Below are 27,623 nucleotides of genomic sequence, written 5' to 3' on the forward strand. Positions count from 1 at the left end.
TGTCAAACACCCTTGGTTATGTATATGTTGGTGTGAGGGGCAGGCAGTTTCCACCCCCCCCCCGCATTGTCTCGCCACGGTGACGAGATTTTAACTACCTCGCCTTGGTACAGAGGGGGGTAGTGGGTTCGATTCCGACCCTGACGACCCTTACGATGAATTTTTCTCATATATTTCAAGTATTTGGCTGCTGTACATTTCCACGTGATAAGCCAACTTCGTTGACCTATCATTAGTGGCCAGGTCGCTTCTGAAAAAGAGCTCGATAGCTCAGGGAGCCCTGCGTGGCATTCTGCCCCGGAAACAACCTCGGAAAACTATGGGCGGCCCTAAGTGTGGACACCCCCAGTGAGTTGTTTGTGGCTCCAGATTTAGAGTGCGCTTCAGGTTTTCCAGTCTCAGGTGATAACGTGACTCATGCAGCCAGCTATGGCTGCAGGGTTTTGGTAGTACATGTTGTTTATGCCATTTATTGTGAAAATTCCGTCACAGTCCCTGTGATCACTGTTTCATTGCTTCCATGGCTTTATTTTGGTGATTTCGAAAAGTGTATTGGTTTAGCCATGTTTGTTTGTTGTAGTACAAAGTTAGACTGATGGCCTTAATCTAAGTTGTCCTGTGGTTGCTGTTGGTTGTTTGACTTGCATCCCACTGGGATTTTTGCAGACAGCGTTGGTGTACGGTGATTTTTTTTTGCAATATTTTGCTGTCTTTTCTTGGATTTTCTGTTTGCACTTAGTCACATATTCACTTTAAGATGTTTTTTTGTTCATGTTTTAGTTTTTTGTTTGTTTCGGTTGCACCCGATTCAAGAGCCGAATGGCTCACAGGGCTATACCTAATAAATTAACTTGAACTTGAACTTCATTGATTGTGAAGACACAAAGGCAGCGTGTCGCGATAATGATGAAGGATTCCGCTGTTGCTGCAAAAGTTGCTGGGCTCCCACCAGCCCGGTTCACCTGGGAAGCTGCGTGGGCTGCATGCGCCGGTCTGCGACCACTGTCGGTGCATTCGAGATACTCATTGAATTCACCTGCGCGCATTGTCACATTGGACTGAGATGGGGTCACATTGAATCGTTTTATGAACCTAAATTGTATTGCGGCATTTGTTTTAAGGGTTAAGTGGTGGCACAGCCGTGAACGCGGGTGACCCGAATTCGATTCCCGGTCATGGCTAACATCAGTGATGAATGACATCTATACTGTTCCTGCACCCCCCACCCCCCCACCTTTTCCAACATTTACTGACCAGCGTGGTGAAGTATGGCCAAAAACCCTGTATGACCGACACGGTATGCAGAGAGCTTCATCCAGCAATGAATTGACAAAAGGTGAGTGAAATGTTCTATTTATGAATCAATCCATCGTTGGAGTACAATCTTTCTCCAATAGCTGAAGTAAGACCCATCAATTGTTCGCACTGATATTCGAATAAATACGCCGTTTACAAGAAACACAATGGGAGGACATCCAGCGAGCAGATTGAAAAATGCAATCAGTTTGATCATAAGAGACGGCGGCTTGGGTAGGTCTTTATCCAGCAGTGGATCGATCATGGCTGATGATAATGATATCAATTTGCTTTCGATGAATGCGTTTGGTGACTCTGTAGCCCAGCTCTCTCTGCGCTCAGCACTGAGCCGGTGTGCGAGCAGTGGACGGTTCGATTCCCCACGCGTTCATTTCTGTGGCTTGTCTTTTTCACAGGATATGAAGAAAAAAATAATCGACGTCAGCTTTTGCAACAATAACTAGATAAACATAATAGGTCAACTTGTGTGTGTGCCATGAATGAAATACAACATTGTGAAATGGCTGTCGAAAAAACACAACCCGATACTGTATATATATATGCCTGCTGTCATGATTGTGGAGGGGTGTCTCTGGGCAAGAGCCCACTGGGTGTATCTGCTTACCGGTTGCTGTAGGATACAGGAACAGCATTACCTGCACTGTACCTGTATCCTGGAATCAATTGGCTCTCACCAGGTGAAAAGAAAGGCCGCCGAATGTCCACGGAATTGAATTGAAAAGCCCCCAAAGAATCGTCGCCATATAAAATCATCATAATTACTATCATCATCATCGTCGTCATTTAACATCCAAAGTACAATTCATGAAATATCAATGATAATGTGTACATGTCATTCTACGTCAATACCATCAATTATCATTTAATATTAACCATTATCATAATTGTCTAATATCAATAGTGAAAATTATGAAACACCATCACCAATAATAATCATATTTACACGACGATCACAATTATCGTCATTGTTAAATATCACCATCATAACGAGCACTGTAAAGCAAATGTAACTTGTTATAATGAACGTCCACGAGTCTTTGAGTACAACACTCACACAAACTAATATAACGAAGGTAGAGATTGCTTAATTGGTGAGAATGGGACAAGGAATATGTCATCACAGGGAGGGACATTATGAGCAGATGGAGGTAGGGAATATTTACATCCAAGTGTCAATACCATGGATCTGCAACTTCAGACTGCCTCTCTGTTAACATGAAATAAATATGCCCACTATTTGCATCCAGTGTCTTGAAATGCGGTGGCATTTAGATGCTGCGTTGTATTATATTGCACAGTCGCATTGGGGACGACGCTTGTGAATGCTGCGTCAATTAAAATAGATCGGAAAATGCATCAATTAATTACGAATGATTATATGCAAAGGCTAAATTAATGTTGCAATTAAGCTAATGGAGCAAACGCAACTGTATACGTGTATTATATGTTCCATTCAACTAAGATCCTATATCTAATAGGGTCCTTGCCTATGACCATCTGGCAGTTATCTGGCATAGGGTCAAGCAGAGCCTGACTGCTGACGAGATACTGAATTTTGATTTAAAGATTTCGTGACTGCAGGGATTGATATTCTTGGTTCTTTCGGTAAAGTCACGTAGAAGGGAAATAATAAAATAGTAAAAATATAAAACAATAAAAAATACTGAATGTTTAAATCGGCCCAGAGTTAGCTTGTATTAAAACACAGCTGCTGGGGGGAAAAACACACCCAGGAATCCGTGTGGCCGATAGGATGTGTTAAAAAAAACACTTGCATTTTTTGTTACGTGAAGGTATAGATATGGGAAGAAGGAATATTGGGTGCATTTTTTTTTATAAATGAGACAGAATGAATGTGGAAACAGAACACGCACGACACGGTGAAAACCAGACGATATAATTGATAATTGAATTCAATAATTACCCTGAATCGTGGCGATGAATCACTGAGTCTGAAAAAAAAACCCCATCCCATTATTTTAGAGAAGGCCAGTGACAGGTGTGTGTACTTGCCTTGAGATCAAAATACCAGCCCTCGGTGTCAATAACGCGAGACATGGTCTTGGACGAGTCACTCCAGTTGTCACTGGGGTCTAAGCAATTCGAAGAGAAAAAAAAAACGTTCATGTCACGGTGCATTCGATTATCACAAACGTGACAAGCTCACAAAGTGCGGCTTGATGAAATCTTACGCTAATGAACTCACGCTCAGTAACCTCCAGTACTCAATTTATATAGAAAACAATTACGAAGTGAATGCAATGAGAGTTCTGGCTTATGAAGTCCACTTATCTTACTCATTATCGCCGCCTTCTGTATTATGTTAATGATTACAATATATGTAGTATGTGGGAGGGAGTGATCATGGCATGGTGGTTATTAAGCAAAATGTGCTATATGAACCCGGAAATCTAAGTTCGATGCCGGGCCATGGCAAACATTGATAGAAAGTGGTATCGGAACCAGTGCGGAGCCCACCCCCATTCACCTACCGGCACTGACTAGCCTGGTGAAGTATGGTCAGAACAACTATTATTACCAAAATGCTTTGGAGAGGACTCCTTTAAGCTTTGGATTTACAAACGCTGTCAATTCTTAGTATCGTATGTAGTCTGCATACCAAATATATATTCGCATTTGACGTATCAGTTTTTAAATAATCTAATTATACCATGCTCAAACAAGCATATATAAAGTAAATATGCTCGTGTTTTTTGGGGGGATTATAAGTTGCGCAGGAAATATGCTGTAATTATATCATCCCATTTTTGACAATTTCATTTTCAAATCTACTTGATCCCCAACGTTACGTGTTTGCAAATCTTGCACGTATGGGATATTTCGCACCTTCTTGCGTGATGAAAAAGGTGCAATTACAATAATATCATGCACCTATATACATGAGCAGGTTTTAATAGTGTGGGTGGAGCTCATTACTCAATCGACCGGTCAATCAAATGCCTGTATTAAAACTCAACGAGAGCCCATTATCAAGTCTGCATGCCTCTTGTACACAGAGACATCTGAAGAGAAAATCCAAGGCAAGGAATTTAGTCACGTCAGTCAAACTGTCTCCTCGTGCAAGTGGGGCATTCATTAAAAAAGTGCTCTTCCAAATTTTATTCCAATTGCACTACTGGCATCCATATCATGATATTAATCCATTCAGAACGCTCACAGTCAGGAGTGCATTTAACCCCCCCCCCCCCCCCCCATGTGTTTGAGAATGCTCCGCAGAAGGAGATATTACTGAACTATTTTCCAGTGGCTTTATCTCTGCACTCTTAGGGATTGCACTGCCCAACATTCGCTTCTGCAGAGAAACGTTTGTCGTACGGCAGACCGTTATTACTGCCTATCTCTGTTGTGTTGGGAATTGCACCGTCCTAGAACGGGGGCCATTCTTAACCAATAGACAATCAAAGTTGACTTCTCTAAAATTGGTACTCATTTTATTTACGTCCAGGGGGTTGGCGATGATGGATTACGTTGGCCTGCGACCAGGATTTTACCAATATACTGATTGTCAGTCCATGCACTGGCTACAGAGTCACCTGGCCTGAGGGAAACACGGCATGTGAGAACAGTGGTGTGGCATTAAAACGCACACGAGGTGTGGTGGGTGAGTGTGCGACAGTGTCATTGGTAGAATACAAGCCAGCACCAGCCCGTCCTAGACAATTTATTCTAAACCACATTCGTTAATGTAACTATATTGCGTAAGCAACCTGAAAACCTCATTAGTGCCTTAGACCTCCACCCAATTGGCCATTGGTAGCCTCATTATTTGGCTACCCACTGATTCACACATGGGCAATTAAAGTTCTCATGAAGTAGATTGTACTCTACAGCAACAAACGAACTCCTTTCATCGTCCAGCCTGGTACCGAGTTGTATTAGATATGCTGTCCTTCTCTTTAGCACGAAGTTCAACACACACATGTACATCAGTTAAAACGTATATGTTTCCGTCTCGTGTTTTTTTTTTTTGGGGGGGGGGGAGGGGGGGCAAAGGTTGCATATGACTCATCATCACTGCCATAGATGATCTGAGGCTTCTTCCAGTCAGAATAAGCCCTGACGCGACAGTTTTTTTTTTTTACGCTGAAAATCGCTTAACCAAGTGCCCGTGACTGACAGGCAAATAACACGTATTGTCATGCGGACGGTAACTTGCCGGACGTCCAGGTGACGGTGAGCTGCTGTCCCCAGAAGACGGTGCTGACGATCGCCATTTTGGTGCCGCCGTTTGGCAGCGGCAGCTGCACGGCGCGGAAATAAACGTCGGGGCCCTCGTGAAGGACGTTCTCCTTCCAGAACTCCTGCACTTGGCCGCCCATCAGCCCCGGGTTTTTGAACCAGATCAGCTGGCCGTTTCCAGTGGCTGGAATGAAGGAGAGGATTTATTAACACGTAGGCTTTTCGCGACAAATGTTATACACAATAGGGGATCTTTTTTGGGAGGGGGTGAATATAACTGCGTCGTTAAACCCGCCACCACCCGACACTGGCAATGAGTAAGATTAGTAAGATTTGAGTTACTGGTTCAGCACACATTGGTGTGTTGGAGGGTAAACCCACAATATTGACAATTCGAGTACGACGTTTCGCCGGTAATTACAACCAGTCTCATCAGACGTCAGGCATGATTGTGGAGGAAATCCTCCTGTTTCGGTGTTAAACCGATGGATTAATGTTATGGCTTTACTCTCCAACACACCGGTGTGCTGTACCGGTAACTAATTGCCATGTTTTGTTTCCGTGACAAACTTTACTAATTGGCTGTGTCGGGTGGTGGTGAGTTTAACGACACATTTATATTTACTCAATCTATCTAAAAAAAAAACTCCAAGTGTCCGACACGCTCACCGATGTGTCTGTCAGGTTGTTACCGTGCATTGTACGGCATGACGTTAGACCTTTTTCTCCACCTGATGTGGAGAAAGAAAGCACGTGGAGCAAAACGTGGGACATGATGCCGAACAACGCGCTGCAACCACGTATATATTAAAAATGAAAACCCACTTCGGAGAGCTGTATGATACAGCCGCGAAAGCCTCTGCAGTCGTGGCGTCTAGCTCATGCGGAGAGAGACACACGCAAGTGCTGGGCAGAGTTGCTTTCAAATAATGAGTGAACGTTGAATAGATCGAAGCTCGATCACGCTAGGCAAGACGACCGTTTGTCTTGAACAAAAAACCACACACACACTAAAGTAATAAAGGAACGCTTCCCTCCGAGGCGCGAGACAGTCGGACGGTGATTGACTCGGCTGGCTGCGTTATGTCCTGACTGCGTTGCCACATACGTCCTGTGCTCTGTGCCCGAGCGGTCAGCGCGTCCTTCAGGCCATCGTGGTCCATGTCGACCCATTCCACGCGGTGGTAGAACCACTTATTCCCAGTCTCGTCCACGGTCAGCGTCAAAACACCTAAAAAAACAACACGAAAACAAAGCAATATAGCACACAGATACATACTGTAATTTGTATCTTGTCGCGTGACAATGTGGTTAAAGAGATCAACTCACAAGCGAGAAGGTTGTGAGTTCAAATGACTTGGTCAGGGATTGATTCGTCCCATCGTCCCTCTGGGGTCAATCATTTGAGTGCCGTTTTTTGGGAAGCCAAAAGTGGTCAGAAAGTGTTTGCATGCTCAAACAAGCATGGGGCAGTTGCTCATCTTCATTGGCAGTCCTGAACCATTGGTGGAAATTCCACATTCCAAGGATCAGTCTCTCCATAGGACAACAACTGTTGACGTCCCAGAGAGTGGCACTGATTTGAGTGATTCCAGAGGAATTATGGGTTGAATTAACCTTTGCCCAGGATAATGTTATGGCCACGTCACAAGCCCTACCTAGCCATATTTTTATAGCAATTATTCATTATTCTTGACTTAAAGCTTTCGTGACTGCAGGAACTCATGTTCTTTGGTTCTTTTGGTAAAGTCATGTAGATAGAAAAAAAAATAACAATAAAATAATAAAAATAAAAAAGTCAAGTGAATTTTTTGTATTCACTTTATTTTAATCATTCATGTTTCCTTGTATTGACCAAGAACAGCGTCAGAAGGGTCCTGCATCGAGATGATTGGCCAATTCGATTAATAAGTGTTTTGCTTCTTGTGGAAGGAAACTGGAGTGCCTTGAGAAAACCCACAATGTTTTAAGCGGGGATAACACTCAGCACAGTCATCTCCTGGACACACCTCACAGACTAACAACCACAATACATGGCCAGCCCTGGAGGTCAACCATCTGAGTAATAACCAGGCTCAACTCTGCTTAGCTCGTGAGATCTTACGTAATTGGGTGCTTAAGGGTTATTTCGTCACGGAAAATTAATTCAGAAAAGACGAAATAAAATAATGATGTAGGGTCGTGGATTGAGATGTTGGATAATTTGCTTATTAGGTATGCAGATGGAAAATATAATTCCCAGAGCCTCTCCCATGCAGTAAAAGGAGATAACACTCAAAATTTTACACGAAATAGATTAGCAGCCAACTTGCTACACTGTCTCCACACATGCATCTCGTAGTTGGCTTTGTATACCCTTCACGTGATCCATTTGAAATGTTTACAGTGGAAGTCATGGATCTGTCCATTATGATGATCCAAATGTTTTTTCAAATGAGTCAGAATAATTGCAAAGAGAGAAATTACTTCCTAAGCTGGTGTGTGCATGATGACATGCTGATGAAGTCGCATAATACTTAACTTATGTGTAATGAGCAAACTTATTGCAATTTCACGCATGAAAAGCGCAGCGCTTGTGAAAGACGCATAAATGTAAATCGGGTGTTGTTCGTGATCTGACAAAATAAAATGTACACAAATAGATTATTAAGCAGGTGCCAGTTTCTTTTAAAGCTGAATTTAAGATACTTTCTTCCAATAACATTTTTCGATCATCTATATTAAATGAGACATCTGAGATATAATAACGGTTGCCTCGGTGTCCCGAGCAAAGTCAGGAGGAGAGACTGTTGTTGTTGATCAACTTCATTTGGTTGGGCATTGTTATCAAATTATGGATATCGTCTATGACATTTGATTATCACAATGGCATTTCGTTATTAAAGGTATAATTGGTTATTTGTAAAAAAAAAAAAAGTGTAATATGTAATAACAGTAATTTCCAGCTTTTTTTTAATCGATTAGTCATTAATGGATGAAGGCCTCCCCTTGCCATGTCAGTCAATATGTTTTTGCTGGTGAAGTGGGGGCTGGTGAAGTGGGGGAACTGAGGGGGTGGGAGCATAACTCGGTTGTAATTCGCCACCGATGAGCTTCGGTCGCTGGGTTCATAGTTCAGCGCTCCACCAATAATGAGAATAGGCAAACGACATGGATACAATTGTTTGTTGTGAATATAACTCAATATTGTTCCAATTACTCTGTCGGAGGCGTACACAACGTACAGAGATGCCCTGCCTGTGTTACATCACGTCAGGGAATGTGAAACAACACCGCAGGATTGTTTCAAGAGGTGTCACTCCAATTAGTGTCTCAATATGAGTATCCATTGTTTTCTCTTCGAGCTGGAATGGGCTTATTAAGCGGAAGTTTAATTAAATTTCATATTTTCGCGACCAGTTTGGACTGATTTGAAACAAAATAAGTCTTGCTCAGGGATTTAATTTAATTGTTTTCATTTTTATTTCTTTTGTTTTTTACCTACTTGAATTTACCGAAAAAAAACAAAAAGTATGGATCCTTGCAGTCACGAACACTTCAAATCTAGAATTGCTCAGGAGACTCGCGTAACTACGTATAGGGGAGACTGATGTTCGTGGTGGAGATTTATTTCAGGGCACTTTTTCAAATGTTGGATATGGTCTGTGACACTTGCTCACGGTGTCATATCGTCGTGAAATGTCATAGAGTTTGTTTTATACGATATCTTTGTTTTGCGGTCGATGTTCAAATTCCACCAAGGTTGTCCTATTTGTTTTGTAAGAGCCATGTCATTTGACACAGAAATGACTCAGGTTGGTCGTCTAACATTGTGTCAGGGAGCAGCTCTGGAAAATGACATTGCTTTGTGAAATCGTTTTCTGCGTGACAATCACCCAATGTGCATATTATTATTATTATTATCATAATTCAAGATGTACTAGGAATTATAATTAAAAACACACTTTACAAACAAATCTTGTTCAATCATCATGAGTGACTGAGCTGAGAACGTCAACTCACGACTCTTGAGAGCCGGGTTTATTTACGGTGGCTGCCTGGATTCAAACCCAGGCTTTATACTCTTAGTTTTTTCGGTAAAGTCACGTAGGTAAAAAATTTGAAATAAAAATTAATATAAATAAAATTGAAATAAATAATCACGACGTTTCGGAGGCAACACAAGTCTCCGTCATCAGGTGGGACCGTCACAGCCAGATTTACTGTTTCGCTTGATATCACTTGATACAGCAAATCTGGCTGTGACGGTCCCACCTGATGACGGAGACTTGTGTTGCCTCCGAAACGTCGTGATTTTTTATTATTTTATTTATATTAATTTAAATTTTTAACCTACGTTACTTTACCGAAAAAACTAAGAGTAAGAATCCTTGCAGTCACGAAAGCTTCAAATCTAGAATCAAACCCAGGCTTTCAGCGGTTTTAGCTTAGTGCTCGAACCTCAGAGGTTGCCACCTCTGAGGTACAAAACAAAACCCAGGACAAATCATAGGAAAAACGATATGTAACGATGACAAAGGAGAGGCAAACTACATGCAAATGCGTTGTCTTAAGTGGTGTAGTATCACAAAACTACCAACAACAAAGAATTGGTCTTTTCAGTGCCCGGGAAGATTTACAGATCCCCCCTCTCTCCCCCCGGGACAGTAGCCACCTGAAGAAGAGGACCATCCTAGACACGTGGCAACAACCTTTTTCAGTAATCCGAGGAAAATAATCACGATTACTTAAAAGTAGCTATTCAGGTGAATGCAACAGCAGATGGCGCCTTTTTGTGTCAACACGTACACGCACTGTATTCTAACCTAATAACCTCGCAGAATTTAGTAGATGGCTGCAAAATATGAACCGCTTGCGTGTGGAACAGCGGACGTGATTTTGGCCATGTAGCACTCGGCGCGCAAGTCGCTCAACCAGTTTCTGCCCAGCGCCCCACGCGGGCACTGCGTCGTCCCGTGACCCGCCGTGAGGACATGGTCCTTTGTCATTGCTTGCATACCATCCACGGCTGTGGGCCCCCTGGACATGTCCCACAGTGAAACCCTTCCGTTGTCCTTGCCTCCGACCATGAATCCTTCGGAACACGTCCAGTAATAATTGGAAGGAAATATCCCATCTGGAAAGAGAAGAAGAAGGCAACGCGCGTGAGATACGTCTCGATGAAATGCAGATGTATTGCTCGGTTTTTTTAATTCTTTATATTAAGTTCGCTTGCTTAGGACCGTGCAATTCTTTCGGTCGTTTTTTAACCCACTTCCCGTGATCCAATCGAGCTGACATTTTGCACACAGACTCGTTGTGCGTGACAATGCATTTTCGTGAAAAAAAAATTCAACAAATTTTACACTGTTTAGGGAAAATGTTTTAAATATTTAATTACCAATTGCCTAATGCTGCCAGACAATCATCTGACCCATAGGTGGCAGCCATCTCAAGCCAGAGGACGAGAGGACTCTAGCCGCCCCGATGCCACGCATATAAAGGATTTATAGTGAAAAACTTTGTTTTTACAGGTTTGCTTGTTTCTTGCTGAGGTGGAGCTCTGAAATGAACTCGTGTGCAGGTGCCGGGTGCTTCATTACATCTCATGTTCGGCGGCAGCTTTGCGAGGCCTTCACTCCAGCAGTAGATTGACCGTGGCTGATGATGACAATGAGATAATATATGAAATTCATAAACTAATGCGTGGGCCAATAAAACGACTGCGGCTTCAAATGTCATGATTCAGAGCATTGTTGTTGTGCACTGCATCGAAATCAGCGCCGTCGCGAGATCGCCGGAGACCTGCCATCAACCAGCTCATCGCCATTAAATAATCACGCCAATTCTTCTAAGGCATCATTTACCTAGATTACCGCAATTTCATTGTTGTGGATATATATATTTTTAAAACATACCCTGCGTTGGAACCAGACATGCTGCTCAATGAACACTCAGACTGTGCAATGCAGCAATCAGCGTCGGAGCGTGCTTGGCATGCTCCCTGGTGCACAGAAATGAAATGGGCCTCCCTTCTGTGCAGCTTCTCCCGTCTTTGTCGTGACCCGACACCTTGGGCCTCTGTGGCCCATGTGCCCCTGTGCAGTTGCACCGCCTGCGCCCTCGATAGCTACAACCCCTTTGCAGTAATTGGTGAAGGCCAATACATGTGGAGTATGATTGCAATTTAACGCGGAAGAGCTCTGTTTAGGGGCAACTTTGGTTTGCTGGGATTTTTGTCACATTAGTAAAAGTAATGGCGGAGCCCTGCGCAAGTTCTTACTCATTCCACTGGTGGCAGAAAGACTTCAACCCGAGGGATCACGGCCCCACTCTGCTAAGCTGGCCAGACGTCTTGGAAGGGGTGGGAGTGCCCGCATATTATCTCGCCACACACGACCTGCCGATCGAACAAACTGTGCTGATGGTTGACGAACTTGAACAAAATGTGATTGAAAGTGAAGTCATTTAATTTAATATTGATTTGAAGCTTTCGTGACTGTAGGTGGAAAAAATAATAGATCACGACGTTTCGATCGCAACACAAGCAATCGTCATCAGGTGAGACAACCACAGCAAGAAAACTGCTGAAGCACCTGATGACGGTTGCTTGTGTTGCGATCGAAACGTCGTGATGTATTATTTTTTCCACCTACGTGACTTTACCGAAATTTAATTGACTTTATTTACATGTTTGCTAAATAGGTAGTTTCTTGATTTCTTTTGATGTGAGCCCATTGAGACACCAGTTCTCTTTTCCAAGGGCAATTTTGGATACTTTTAAGGGCCTTGCATCACGCGCGAATGTCATGACCCAAAATCCCACATGAGCCATTGTATCAATTTGTTGATTGTCGACATGAAGTAGATTGAGACTGATATGGAGCGGGCAATGTATCAAATAATCAACTATGGTAATATACATTCTAAAGTTCATGATACTTGATTAAAATAAATTGTAAAAAAATCAGTACGTTTCAATTAGTGCCTATTGCTTGTTATGGCTTCGTGTCACCCATGCAGTCACTACAGGCACTGCCATTCACTGAAATATCTATTCATATCAAAAGAGTATTGAATCTTGATAATGCATCGAATCACCAGGGACGGGTGAAAATAGTTCCTCCTGGGACCACCATGAGAGGCTATCACACCATGCCCCACAAGAGGGCGACGTTAACCTAAAGTTCACAGAAAAAAACTGACCAGTGTGTCGAGTTCACTCTGGTATCTGCAATGCGTACGCGAAAATGCATCAATACATTTTCAGGAGAGTTCTGCTACATTGGGATGTTTGGCCAATTCCATTAACGAGTTAAATTGGCTTCTCGTGGGAGGAAACCGCAGTGTCTGGAAAATACTGTACCCATCACCAGAGGTGTGGACTCGAGTCATGTGACTTGGACTCGAGTCAGACTCGAGTCATGAATTTGATGACTTCAGACTCGACTTGGACTTGCATAACAATGACTTTGTCCCACCTCTGAGGTGTGGACTCGAGTCATGTGACTTGGACTCGAGTCATGCATTTGATGACTTCAGACTCGACTTGGACTTGCATAACAATGACTTTGTCCCACCTCTGAGGTGTGGACTCGAGTCATGTGACTTGGACTCGAGTCATGAATTTGATTACTTCAGACTCGACTTGGACTTGCATAATAATGACTTTGTCCCACCTTTGAGATGTGGACTCGAGTCATGTGACTTGGACTCGAGTCAGACTCGAGTCATGAATTTGATGACTTCAGACTCGACTTGGACTTGCATAACAATGACTTTGTCCCACCTCTGAGGTGTGGACTCGAGTCATGTGACTTGGACTCGAGTCATGAATTTGATGACTTCAGACTCGACTTGGACTTGCATAACAATGACTTTGTCCCACCTTTGAGATGTGGACTCGAGTCATGTGACTTGGACTCGAGTCAGACTCGAGTCATGAATTTGATGACTTCAGACTCGACTTGGACTTGCATAACAATGACTTTGTCCCACCACAGAGGTGTGGACTCGAGTCATGTGACTTGGACTCGAGTCAGACTCGAGTCATGAATTTGATGACTTCAGACTCGACTTGGACTTGCATAACAATGACTTTGTCCCACCTCTGAGATGTGGACTCGAGTCATGTGACTTGGACTCGAGTCAGACTCGAGTCATGAATTTGATGACATCAGACTCGACTTGGACTTGCATAACAATGACTTTGTCCCACCTCTGAGATGTGGACTCGAGTCATGTGACTTGGACTCGAGTCAGACTCGAGTCATGAATTTGATGACTTCAGACTCGACTTGGACTTGCATAACAATGACTTTGTCCCACCTCTGAGGTGTGGACTCGAGTCATGTGACTTGGACTCGAGTCATGAATTTGATGACTTCAGACTCGACTTGGACTTGCATAACAATGACTTTGTCCCACCTCTGAGGTGTGGACTCGAGTCATGTGACTTGGACTCGAGTCATGAATTTGATTACTTCAGACTCGACTTGGACTTGCATAACAATGACTTTGTCCCACCTTTGAGATGTGGACTCGAGTCATGTGACTTGGACTCGAGTCAGACTCGAGTCATGAATTTGATGACTTCAGACTCGACTTGGACTTGCATAACAATGACTTTGTCCCACCTCTGAGGTGTGGACTCGAGTCATGTGACTTGGACTCGAGTCATGAATTTGATGACTTCAGACTCGACTTGGACTTGCATAACAATGACTTTGTCCCACCTTGAGATGTGGACTCGAGTCATGTGACTTGGACTCGAGTCAGACTCGAGTCATGAATTTGATGACTTCAGACTCGACTTGGACTTGCATAACAATGACTTTGTCCCACCACTAGAGGTGTGGACTCGAGTCATGTGACTTGGACTCGAGTCAGACTCGAGTCATGAATTTGATGACTTCAGACTCGACTTGGACTTGCATAACAATGACTTTGTCCCACCTCTGAGGTGTGGACTCGAGTCATGTGACTTGGACTCGAGTCATGAATTTGATGACTTCAGACTCGACTTGGACTTGCATAACAATGACTTTGTCCCACCTTGAGATGTGGACTCGAGTCATGTGACTTGGACTCGAGTCAGACTCGAGTCATGAATTTGATGACTTCAGACTCGACTTGGACTTGCATAACAATGACTTTGTCCCACCTCTGAGGTGTGGACTCGAGTCATGTGACTTGGACTCGAGTCAGACTCGAGTCATGAATTTGATGACTTCAGACTCGACTTGGACTTGCATAACAATGACTTTGTCCCACCTCTGAGGTGTGGACTCGAGTCATGTGACTTGGACTCGAGTCAGACTCGAGTCATGAATTTGATGACTTCAGACTCGACTTGGACTTGCATAACAATGACTTTGTCCCACCTCTGAGGTGTGGACTCGAGTCATGTGACTTGGACTCGAGTCAGACTCGAGTCATGAATTTGATGACTTCAGACTCGACTTGGACTTGCATAACAATGACTTTGTCCCACCTCTGAGATGTGGACTCGAGTCATGTGACTTGGACTCGAGTCAGACTCGAGTCATGAATTTGATGACTTCAGACTCGACTTGGACTTGCATAACAATGACTTTGTCCCACCTCTGAGGTGTGGACTCGAGTCATGTGACTTGGACTCGAGTCATGAATTTGATGACTTCAGACTCGACTTGGACTTGCATAACAATGACTTTGTCCCACCTCTGAGGTGTGGACTCGAGTCATGTGACTTGGACTCGAGTCATGAATTTGATTACTTCAGACTCGACTTGGACTTGCATAACAATGACTTTGTCCCACCTTTGAGATGTGGACTCGAGTCATGTGACTTGGACTCGAGTCAGACTCGAGTCATGAATTTGATGACTTCAGACTCGACTTGGGCTTGCATAACAATGACTTTGTCCCACCTCTGAGGTGTGGACTCGAGTCATGTGACTTGGACTCGAGTCATGAATTTGATGACTTCAGACTCGACTTGGACTTGCATAACAATGACTTTGTCCCACCTTTGAGATGTGGACTCGAGTCATGTGACTTGGACTCGAGTCAGACTCGAGTCATGAATTTGATGACTTCAGACTCGACTTGGACTTGCATAACAATGACTTTGTCCCACCACAGAGGTGTGGACTCGAGTCATGTGACTTGGACTCGAGTCAGACTCGAGTCATGAATTTGATGACTTCAGACTCGACTTGGACTTGCATAACAATGACTTTGTCCCACCTCTGAGGTGTGGACTCGAGTCATGTGACTTGGACTCGAGTCATGAATTTGATGACTTCAGACTTGACTTGGACTTGCATAACAATGACTTTGTCCCACCTTTGAGATGTGGACTCGAGTCATGTGACTTGGACTCGAGTCAGACTCGAGTCATGAATTTGATGACTTCAGACTCGACTTGGACTTGCATAACAATGACTTTGTCCCACCTCAGAGGTGTGGACTCGAGTCATGTGACTTGGACTCGAGTCAGACTCGAGTCATGAATTTGATGACTTCAGACTCGACTTGGACTTGCATAACAATGACTTTGTCCCACCTCTGAGGTGTGGACTCGAGTCATGTGACTTGGACTCGAGTCAGACTCGAGTCATGAATTTGATGACTTCAGACTCGACTTGGACTTGCATAACAATGACTTTGTCCCACCTCTGAGGTGTGGACTCGAGTCATGTGACTTGGACTCGAGTCAGACTCGAGTCATGAATTTGATGACTTCAGACTCGACTTGGACTTGCATAACAATGACTTTGTCCCACCTCTGAGGTGTGGACTCGAGTCATGTGACTTGGACTCGAGTCAGACTCGAGTCATGAATTTGATGACTTCAGACTCGACTTGGACTTGCATAACAATGACTTTGTCCCACCTCTGAGGTGTGGACTCGAGTCATGTGACTTGGACTCGAGTCATGAATTTGATGACTTCAGACTCGACTTGGACTTGCATAACAATGACTTTGTCCCACCTCTGAGGTGTAGACTCGAGTCATGTGACTTGGACTCGAGTCAGACTCGAGTCATGAATTTGATGACTTCAGACTCGACTTGGACTTGCATAACAATGACTTTGTCCCACCTCTGAGGTGTGGACACGAGTCATGTGACTTGGACTCGAGTCAGACTCGAGTCATGAATTTGATGACTTCAGACTCGACTTGGACTTGCATAACAATGACTTTGTCCCACCTCTGAGGTGTGGACTCGAGTCATGTGACTTGGACTCGAGTCATGAATTTGATGACTTCAGACTCGACTTGGACTTGCATAACAATGACTTTGTCCCAGCTCTGAGGTGTGGACTCGAGTCATGTGACTTGGACTCGAGTCAGACTCGAGTCATGAATTTGATGACTTCAGACTCGACTTGTACTTGCATAACAATGACTTTGTCCCACCTCTGAGGTGTGGACTCGAGTCATGTGACTTGGACTCGAGTCAGACTCGAGTCATGAATTTGATGACTTCAGACTCGACTTGGACTTGCATAACAATGACTTTGTCCCACCTCTGAGGTGTGGACTCGAGTCATGTGACTTGGACTCGAGTCAGACTCGAGTCATGAATTTGATGACTTCAGACTCGACTTGGACTTGCATAACAATGACTTTGTCCCACCTCTGAGGTGTGGACTCGAGTCATGTGACTTGGACTCGAGTCATGAATTTGATGACTTCAGACTCGACTTGGACTTGCATAACAATGACTTTGTCCCACCTCTGAGGTGTGGACTCGAGTCATGTGACTTGGACTCGAGTCAGACTCGAGTCATGAATTTGATGACTTCAGACTCGACTTGGACTTGCATAACAATGACTTTGTCCCACCTCTGAGGTGTGGACTCGAGTCATGTGACTTGGACTCGAGTCATGAATTTGATGACTTCAGACTCGACTTGGACTTGCATAACAATGACTTTGTCCCAGCTCTGAGGTGTGGACTCGAGTCATGTGACTTGGACTCGAGTCATGAATTTGATGACTTCAGACTCGACTTGGACTTGCATAACAATGACTTTGTCCCACCTCTGAGGTGTGGACTCGAGTCATGTGACTTGGACTCGAGTCATGAATTTGATGACTTCAGACTCGACTTGGACTTGCATAACAATGACTTTGTCCCACTTCCGAGGTGTGGACTCGAGTCATGAATTTGATGACTTCAGACTCGACTTGTACTTGCATAACAATGACTTTGTCCCACCTCTGAGGTGTGGACTCGAGTCATGTGACTTGGACTCGAGTCAGACTCGAGTCATAAATTTGATGACTTCAGACTCGACTTGTACTTGCATAACAATGACTTTGTCCCACCTCTGAGGTGTGGACTCGAGTCATGTGACTTGGACTCGAGTCAGACTCGAGTCATGAATTTGATGACTTCAGACTCGACTTGTACTTGCATAACAATGACTTTGTCCCACCTCTGAGGTGTGGACTTGAGTCATGTGACTTGGACTCGAGTCAGACTCGAGTCATGAATTTGATGACTTCAGACTCGACTTGGACTTGCATAACAATGACTTTGTCCCACCTCTGAGGTGTGGACTCGAGTCATGTGACTTGGACTCGAGTCAGACTCGAGTCATGAATTTGATGACTTCAGACTCGACTTGTACTTGCATAACAATGACTTTGTCCCACCTCTGAGGTGTGGACTCGAGTCATGTGACTTGGACTCGAGTCAGACTCGAGTCATGAATTTGATGACTTCAGACTCGACTTGGACTTGCATAACAATGACTTTGTCCCACCTCTGAGGTGTGGACTCGAGTCATGTGACTTGGACTCGAGTCAGACTCGAGTCATGAATTTGATGACTTCAGACTCGACTTGGACTTGCATAACAATGACTTTGTCCCACCTCTGAGGTGTGGACTCGAGTCATGTGACTTGGACTCGAGTCAGACTCGAGTCATGAATTTGATGACTTCAGACTCGACTTGGACTTGCATAACAATGACTTTGTCCCACCTCTGAGGTGTGGACTCGAGTCATGTGACTTGGACTCGAGTCAGACTCGAGTCATGAATTTGATGACTTCAGACTCGACTTGGACTTGCATAACAATGACTTTGTCCCACCTCTGAGGTGTGGACTCGAGTCATGTGACTTGGACTCGAGTCAGACTCGAGTCATGAATTTGATGACTTCAGACTCGACTTGGACTTGCATAACAATGACTTTGTCCCACCTCTGAGGTGTGGACTCGAGTCATGTGACTTGGACTCGAGTCAGACTCGAGTCATGAATTTGATGACTTCAGACTCGACTTGTACTTGCATAACAATGACTTTGTCCCACCTCTGAGGTGTGGACTCGAGTCATGTGACTTGGACTCGAGTCATGAATTTGATGACTTCAGACTCGACTTGGACTTGCATAACAATGACTTTGTCCCACCTCTGAGGTGTGGACTCGAGTCATGTGACTTGGACTCGAGTCATGAATTTGATGACTTCAGACTCGACTTGGACTTGCATAACAATGACTTTGTCCCACCTCTGAGGTGTGGACTCGAGTCATGTGACTTGGACTCGAGTCAGACTCGAGTCATGAATTTGATGACTTCAGACTCGACTTGGACTTGCATAACAATGACTTTGTCCCACCTCTGAGGTGTGGACTCGAGTCATGTGACTTGGACTCGAGTCAGACTCGAGTCATGAATTTGATGACTTCAGACTCGACTTGGACTTGCATAACAATGACTTTGTCCCACCTCTGAGGTGTGGACTCGAGTCATGTGACTTGGACTCGAGTCAGACTCGAGTCATGAATTTGATGACTTCAGACTCGACTTGGACTTGCATAACAATGACTTTGTGCCACCTCTGAGGTGTGGACTCGAGTCATGTGACTTGGACTCGAGTCATGAATTTGATGACTTCAGACTCGACTTGGACTTGCATAACAATGACTTTGTCCCACCTCTGAGGTGTGGACTCGAGTCATGTGACTTGGACTCGAGTCATGAATTTGATGACTTCAGACTCGACTTGGACTTGCATAACAATGACTTTGTCCCAGCTCTGAGGTGTGGACTCGAGTCATGTGACTTGGACTCGAGTCAGACTCGAGTCATGAATTTGATGACTTCAGACTCGACTTGTACTTGTATAACAATGACTTTGTCCCACCTCTGAGGTGTGGACTCGAGTCATGTGACTTGGACTCGAGTCAGACTCGAGTCATGAATTTGATGACTTCAGACTCGACTTGGACTTGCATAGCAATGACTTTGTCCCACCTCTGAGGTGTGGACTCGAGTCATGTGACTTGGACTCGAGTCAGACTCGAGTCATGAATTTGATGACTTCAGACTCGACTTGGACTTGCATAACAATGACTTTGTCCCACCTCTGAGGTGTGGACTCGAGTCATGTGACTTGGACTCGAGTCATGAATTTGATGACTTCAGACTCGACTTGGACTTGCATAACAATGACTTTGTCCCACCTCTGAGGTGTGGACTCGAGTCATGTGACTTGGACTCGAGTCAGACTCGAGTCATGAATTTGATGACTTCAGACTCGACTTGTACTTGCATAACAATGACTTTGTCCCACCTCTGAGGTGTGGACTCGAGTCATGTGACTTGGACTCGAGTCATGAATTTGATGACTTCAGACTCGACTTGGACTTGCATAACAATGACTTTGTCCCACCTCTGAGGTGTGGACTCGAGTCATGTGACTTGGACTCGAGTCATGAATTTGATGACTTCAGACTCGACTTGGACTTGCATAACAATGACTTTGTCCCACCTCTGAGGTGTGGACTCGAGTCATGTGACTTGGACTCGAGTCAGACTCGAGTCATGAATTTGATGACTTCAGACTCGACTTGGACTTGCATAACAATGACTTTGTCCCACCTCTGAGGTGTGGACTCGAGTCATGTGACTTGGACTCGAGTCAGACTCGAGTCATGAATTTGATGACTTCAGACTCGACTTGGACTTGCATAACAATGACTTTGTCCCACCTCTGAGGTGTGGACTCGAGTCATGTGACTTGGACTCGAGTCAGACTCGAGTCATGAATTTGATGACTTCAGACTCGACTTGGACTTGCATAACAATGACTTTGTGCCACTTCTGAGGTGTGGACTCGAGTCATGTGACTTGGACTCGAGTCATGAATTTGATGACTTCAGACTCGACTTGGACTTGCATAGCAATGACTTTGTCCCACCTCTGCCCATCACGCATATGTGGGGTAACACTCCGCACTGACATCTCCCGGCCACCTCTGAGCCCCATGCCTGCAACGCCTGGCAAGCCCTGTTGGCGACCCATCCAAGTAATAACCAGGCTTAAACCTGATCAGCTTCCACGATCTGTTGAGATTGCGTGTGCTCATGTTGATTTGATTGCATGTTGTTGACTCATGCAGCCAACTGATTATTATAAGCCTTCTGCAGCGGTGAAAGATTCTTTAAAGCAAGTTAAAAAGTTGTATTTTACGATATATTTTTGTAAATTTCTGTAAGGAAGTTCAAAGACATTACTTTCAAGAGATGATGTAAAGACCTGCATCAACTCAGCCAATCATCCCCTCACAATGAATGAATCAACTGCCACTTTTTTCGAAGTCACCAGTGATTTTCATGTGAAAAAACAAGTCCCTGCCCCTTTCAGAACAATGTGGAATGGCGAAAAGAATTGCTTAATACAAGAAGTATCGCCTCACAATTGTTGCATATAATTACCCTTGAATTTTGCTTTACTTTGGACAGCTTAAAATTAGGTGGATGCACCAATAAAAATTATAGCTATGCGCTTTAATAACGAAAGGCAATGCAATGATTCCGACTCAATCACTCACAGGTAAAGTATGGTGCCATTCATCAATCCAGGCAGTACTTTTCACATTCGGGTTTCTCAATACAAGGGCACTGGACATGTCAGTTTGGATTGTGATTACTCACAATTGCTGGTGCTGAAGGAGGTTAAGAGATCAATCCTATAGAACAGCGCTTCACTGGTACTGCTTTATTTTTTACAGGCTGCTCGCTAAATAAGGGCTGAGAAGATCAATAGCAGCGGTGGACTGTGGGTTAATGAAATGCCAACAGAGTTTAGCGTTACATTTTTTTCGCTTTGTCCCACAGTGTCATGGACTGCACTATCTTGGCAAAAAAAAAGGTCAGTAGAGAGGTCGGTGCCGAAATGTGCTCTCGTTAGAGTACTTGACTCACAAATCAGGGGTTGACTCAGCCCATCACCCCCCCCCCTCACCCATGCTAGTTTCAATGGATACTACTTTGTGGAAAGTCACCAGTAGTCAATGGAGGGCGGGGGGTGGGGGGGGGTAATCGCAAGAGCTAGGGCAGCACTTCATCCAGCAGTGGATAGATCATGATTAATGACGATGGCTCAAGGCTAGGGAATTTACGGACCATCCTATTGCTCATTTCAGCAGGGAGACTTTAATCTTGATTTGAAGCTTTCGTGACTGCAGGAATCCATACTCTTTAGTTATTTTGGTAAAGTCACAAATAAAATAAATGATTTCTACCTACGTGACTTTATTTCTACCTACGTGACTTTATTTCTACCTACGTGACTTTATTTCTACCTACGTGACTTTATTTCTACCTACGTGACTTTATTTCTACCTACATGACTTTATTTCTACCTACGTGACTTTATTTCTACCTACGTGACTTTATTTCTACCTACGTGACTTTATTTCTACCTACGTGACTTTATTTCTACCTACGTGACTTTACCGAAAAAACCAAAGAGTAGGGAGACTTTACGTATCATTTTATGGACAACGCTTAACCTCTGCCCAGCATAGAGTTTGGCAGTACTCAGTTATTAGCATTATGTTGATCGAGAGCTGCGATTGTAACTGTGCTACTCTGCAAGAAGTCGATAAGCCATGCACCCACTCATTTCCTACATGAAAGCAGTTTATAGAAAGAGAGCTTAGGACTCTTAGCCTTCGGTTTTTTGATCCTGACATTTCTTGGGAAGTAATTTCGACATTGACCCGTACTCTTGACCTCGGCGAGCTCACACTTTAAAGGGAATTATGGACCACTGTTAGATGACCGTGTGGCCCAGGGGTCTAATGTCTGTGAAGAAATTATGTTAGAATGCCAAGATAACTTCTGAGACTTGTGCATCCCCCATGCCCCAAGGCAAGCAAGCAAAAAATGAGCACTGCCTTCGCCTGTCTGGAAGACTTATTCTCACCTTTTTATGGATTCAAATGGGTCACTTGCCCCAACAGAATTGACATTTGCACTTCGCGTGAATATACTTAACATTAATGGTACATAAGTCGCTTTCTCTAAAACGGAATATGCTTTGTTTGGCCCAGTGGAGTAGCGTGGTTGGAATGGGTCCTGGTGTAAGAAATGAAATGAGGCCCCCTATACAATTTCCAGTGGGCCTTGGTGCAGTTGCACACCTGCAAACTCGATAGCTATATCACTGGTTTGACCGGCATGCAAGAAGGTAGTTTAGGGCTGTGAAAGTGACACGTGATGAGCCTTGACTGGAATTGACAATGTGATAAAGTGCATGTGTGGCCATTTTACAATCCACTGTGTGATGGGGGCATCCACACATAAACTATAGATTCATATAATCGTGTGAACGGGTTTATATATCTATCTATTTTTTTACGAGTCAAATGAGGACAAAACATGGCGAGATGGATGTGGCGTGCCAAAATCATTATGAATCTGTGTGAAGATAAGTTTCGCGTTTATTTTGTTCAACCAGGTGTGAGAACCCAAAGAGACCAGCATGAGTCTCATTTGCAAGAGTAGTCTGGATCACCAAAAGTGACGCGAAAAAATATAATAAAATTAGACAAAGTACAGCAAATGAAGCGAATATAAATGAGAGCAAAAACAACCGTGTCGCGTGAGAGATCGAAAGGCACGGAGGTCTGACCTTACCCGGCACTTGTTCGACTTCGTTGGGCCAAGCCACGTGGGTCGTGATCGGCGTGGGTGTCATGAGGGAAGCGTCGTGGAACTTCTGCCCAACATCAAAGATGGCGGAGACGTTGTCCGGGTGCTTGGAGAAGCTCGCGAAGCACGAGAGCGACAGGTCGTACACGCTGCGGCCGTCCGCGCTGCAAAAGAGATGGACATTTGAGCGCTCGATCTCCTTTCACGCGTTCAATTTTGCCGTGGTGCAATGTTGCAGCATTGCCGCAAAATCGCCTGATGAAGCTGGTTGAAAATGACCAGCGAAACGTCGTACTCAAGTTGTACATTTTAGTGGGTTTATTGTCAAACACAACCGGGATGCAGAAGGAGTAACTGATTGGCACGTTTTGTTTCCGTGACAAACCTTACTAGTTGTCTGTGTCGGGCGGTGGTCGGTGAACGGCACACTTATAATTACGCAATCTAACCTAAAAAAACATTTATTGTGAATAATATTGGTCGCGAAAGCCAACGCGTTAAATGGATAGCATGCTCCATCTGCAATCCAGGGGCCATCGGTTGGATTGCCTGTCGCTGGCAGTTGAAAACCAATGAGCACATTTCGTAAATGCCCTCGCCTCTGTCCATCCAGCAATATAAATGGTTACATCGAAGTTAGTTGATTGGCAGCTCGTGTGTGGTAGGGTACAGTACGAGTATTCCCACCTCTTTCAAGGCGTAGGCCAAAATAACCTCCAAAGGGGTTCTCTGGAGCTCTCTCTCTAGTGGAGGCCCTTCCACCAACAGTGGTGGGAGCAAGAAATTGCAGGGCTGCACCTCTACCACGTTTTATTTTCTTATGCACGGAATTGTGGTTATGCCAGCCTCACAGAAGGTTGAATGCCAGGCTCATAGAAGGTTGAAAGTTAACTCTTAGTTGGTTGTAGACTCAGCCAATCACAATCATCATCACACTGTGATCGATAAATGCAAGGCCTATTGTAACAGTTTGTGACAAGCGAATGGTCAGTGTTGAACCGCTTTTGTTGCTTCCACAAGATGGCCTGTGTGCAATCCACAAAACCCACCTCCAAAGCTCTGATTAGAGCAGTACACGACGGTGAATTTTGTGGCGAGTGCCTCTTAAAAAGCAGTCTGCAAGCGTTGTTAATCTCGTGGGTTATTCGCACAGAATTGGTTACCACCTTGGCACGGGATTGTGCAGAACGTTGAGGAATCCCACTTGGCAGTCGACATTGCGGGTGTAGAGCAGCCTGGGCAATTCCACGGCAGAGCTGAGATAAATGACTCCGAATGCGCTCACATTGAGCAACAGGAGGAGGAACTTGGTCATCTTAGCAGCTGTAGCTCGGCGCCTGCACTCCCGATGATAGCCGATGGCTTCTTTCCAGCCCTTTTATCGGATTTCAGATTATTGATTCCAATAGGTGTTATCAGTCAGCAAAGTTTCATAATGTTTACGCTCGTTATTTTGAGTTCCCGAAATGTGGACATTAACACTGTGTATCAACTGACCATTTGACTTTTTTTTCCGAGTTGAAATTGAGTTCAAGAAGAGGTGTGTGGCATGAAAGCACAATGTTCCCAGTTATACAATGCTGTAAAGTTATTAAAATGTAACATACATTTACACTACAATAAAACGTTTAATTAATGTAACTTTTATTGTAAAAAAAATGAATTAAACCCAGCTCAAATCCCCTTGACGTAAAACTATTTCCAGAAGTTGCGTTGATGCATTTTCACGAATACATCCGTTCGTGACGGTACATTACAACACAAATACAGGTGTGCCATTGCATTTCTTGTCGAGGCTGTTTCTGCTTCATAGGCATCATGGAAGGGTAACAGTGAGGCATCATCAAACTTTCACAAGGAACCAAGTGAGAGCTAGATACCAATTGCGTTGTGCTTCGTGACCTGAAATTGAACCCGGGTCCCTGAGATCATAGCACATTGCTTGTATCGCTTCAACAGAATCCACAACATACGGGCAGATACACACGCGCGCACACACACACACCTACCCTGTGTCGTGAACCTCCCATGACACATGAGCCTTGGCCTCTTCTGTGCCCTGCTCTCCAAGGCTATAGCCGCAGAGCGTTACAGTCGTCAATTGTTGCCTGAAATGGTTTCCAATTGTTTGAGACAGATGGAGACGGTTACCCGCATGAGTATTTGCTGCAAGATAACCAGACTTGGATCTGCCCCAGTTATACACTTTAGATATGTGGTTGCATTGTACATGATATGAAATTTGCTGCAACAAAAATGTGAAAATATATTATTTCATATCGTGCCAAAATGTGCAAAACACCAGTGTGCTTATTCATATTCTTGGTTCTTTCGGTAAAGTCACGTAGAAGGGAAATAATAAAATAATACTATAAATATAAAACAATACAAATTCTCACGACGTTTCGACTGCAACACAAGCAATCGTCATCAGGTGTGATGATTGCTTGTGTTGCAGTCGAAACGTCGTGAGAATTTTTATTGTTTTATGTTTATATTATTTTATTATTTCCCTTCTACGTGACTTTACCGAAAGAACGAAGAATATGAAACCCTGCAGTCACGAAAGCGTTAAATCAATTTTTTACCAGTGTGCTTTTTACACGCTTTCTATTAACTCACTCTGTCTGTTGTTGTTGTCGTATCCTCAAATCGTGTAACTCAATTTTAACACACTTCCCAATGTGGTATCGACTGCAGACTAAGTATACTTTTTTGACAGAGCCAATTTAACCATAATGAGGGTTCGCGAAATGATACACAAATACATCCCACTTTGTGCCAAGCACACATACGCTACTGTACATCAAAAAACTTTCAACAAAAGACAGCTGGTTTTGACAATGTTAACACTGATCAGGGACACATACTGATCCTTGATTGGTTCAGAATGCAATGAGCTGTAGGCAAACACCAATAGCAGTTATTGATCACCACCGTTTTATTTGGCAAACATTGTTAAGTCTGCGATAAGTGAAATGTATCGATCGAGATAACAATTGCACCTCGCTCAGGGTTCACCTGTGTGAGGACACATCTGGTTGACAAAAGTCACTCTTGCCGTTTTCACACAACAACAAAAAAACTACCCAAGGAACCGTTGCATCATTAAAATGTGCAACCAACCTGCATCGTCCCGTGTGCTCGCAAGAAGGAAGCCTGCCAACGCTGGCTCTTTGCTCGAGTCTGTTTTGTTTTTTAATTGCCTCATCAAGGTGTTTATCTAGGGAGCCATCGCGAAGTCTCAAGACTGTTATTCGGTAGGGCATTGCTTTGGATGTGTCGCAGATTTCTTTTTTTGATAACTCGTCAGCGTGTGATAGAATCTGAATCGATGGTAAGCACTCAAGAAGTGCACTCAAGACGAATGGAATGCCGCAAGGCGGGGGGGGGGGGAACAAACGTCTTGCTGTGATATCTCCTACAGATATTTTGCCGTGAAGCGTCAAGCTGCGATATAACATGGCGTAACCACTTTCGTCACTGCTCTGGCCATCGTGTACATCACTAGCATAGGCTGATACAGCCTCACCACCATCCTCAGTACAAGACACACCGCCTTACAGCGGCAATATATACAGCCGGTGAATGTTCCAGGCATCGGCCCTCCCTTCTTCGCAGCAGAGACGACAGTGGGCCCCGTGTGTGATCGATGCACCCACAGATCCATCTTGATTATGCACGTGGAGTAATTCTCTTGCAGAATGTTATCTCTGCAACCCAAGCACCCCAGTGCACGTCAGAAATTTGAATAGGACACAACATCAGATGACTGTGTTCCCACGCACCGCGAATATCAATAAGCTGGTGTGTGACAGCATCCATTGTGGTTGTCCGTCGATAACAGTTTTTATGAAACATATTGAGCGGTTGTAAATCATATTTTGAAACGTGACGCCCGAAGTTCTCGGTCATGATCAGTAGGAAATGCTGGCCGCAGTAATGATGTCAAACTGTCAAAGCAGGTGTGGACGATACGATGTAATCAGGGTCAGGAGACATCTGGGAGCGGATGGTTATCTTTTAGCTTAATACAGAAGTAGCTTTACAGAGCCAATTTCCTCCGCTTTTGGGCATCCTTAGCCTCTGCTTTTAATTCCGGAAATTTCCAATAATATTATGAACTTAAGTCAGGGCCATCTGTAGATATTTATTTTGACTCTTTTCAATTGCGCTTATCAAC

General features: G+C 44.1%; 1 protein-coding gene across 1 annotated transcript in view; it reads right to left on the reverse strand.

Annotated features, from left to right (window-relative positions):
- The window catches only part of LOC133347664 (uncharacterized), a 29,704-nt gene extending 4,924 nt beyond the window's left edge, over positions 1 to 24,780 (reverse strand). The window contains exons 1-6 of the mRNA XM_061560135.1: positions 24,607 to 24,780; positions 23,426 to 23,604; positions 10,517 to 10,633; positions 6,626 to 6,748; positions 5,495 to 5,701; positions 3,331 to 3,410 (exon numbers count right to left, since the gene is read on the reverse strand). Of these exons, the coding sequence (XP_061416119.1) occupies positions 3,331 to 3,410; positions 5,495 to 5,701; positions 6,626 to 6,748; positions 10,517 to 10,633; positions 23,426 to 23,604; positions 24,607 to 24,755 (855 nt within the window). The 5' untranslated portion in view covers positions 24,756 to 24,780. The remainder of the gene's footprint in view (positions 1 to 3,330; positions 3,411 to 5,494; positions 5,702 to 6,625; positions 6,749 to 10,516; positions 10,634 to 23,425; positions 23,605 to 24,606) is intronic.
- Positions 24,781 to 27,623: the final 2,843 nt, after the last annotated feature.

Source organism: Lethenteron reissneri, chromosome 26 (assembly GCF_015708825.2).
Source record: "Lethenteron reissneri isolate LAM-NWPU_2019-01 chromosome 26, ASM1570882v1, whole genome shotgun sequence".
NCBI classification, from domain to species: Eukaryota; Metazoa; Chordata; class Hyperoartia; order Petromyzontiformes; family Petromyzontidae; genus Lethenteron; species Lethenteron reissneri.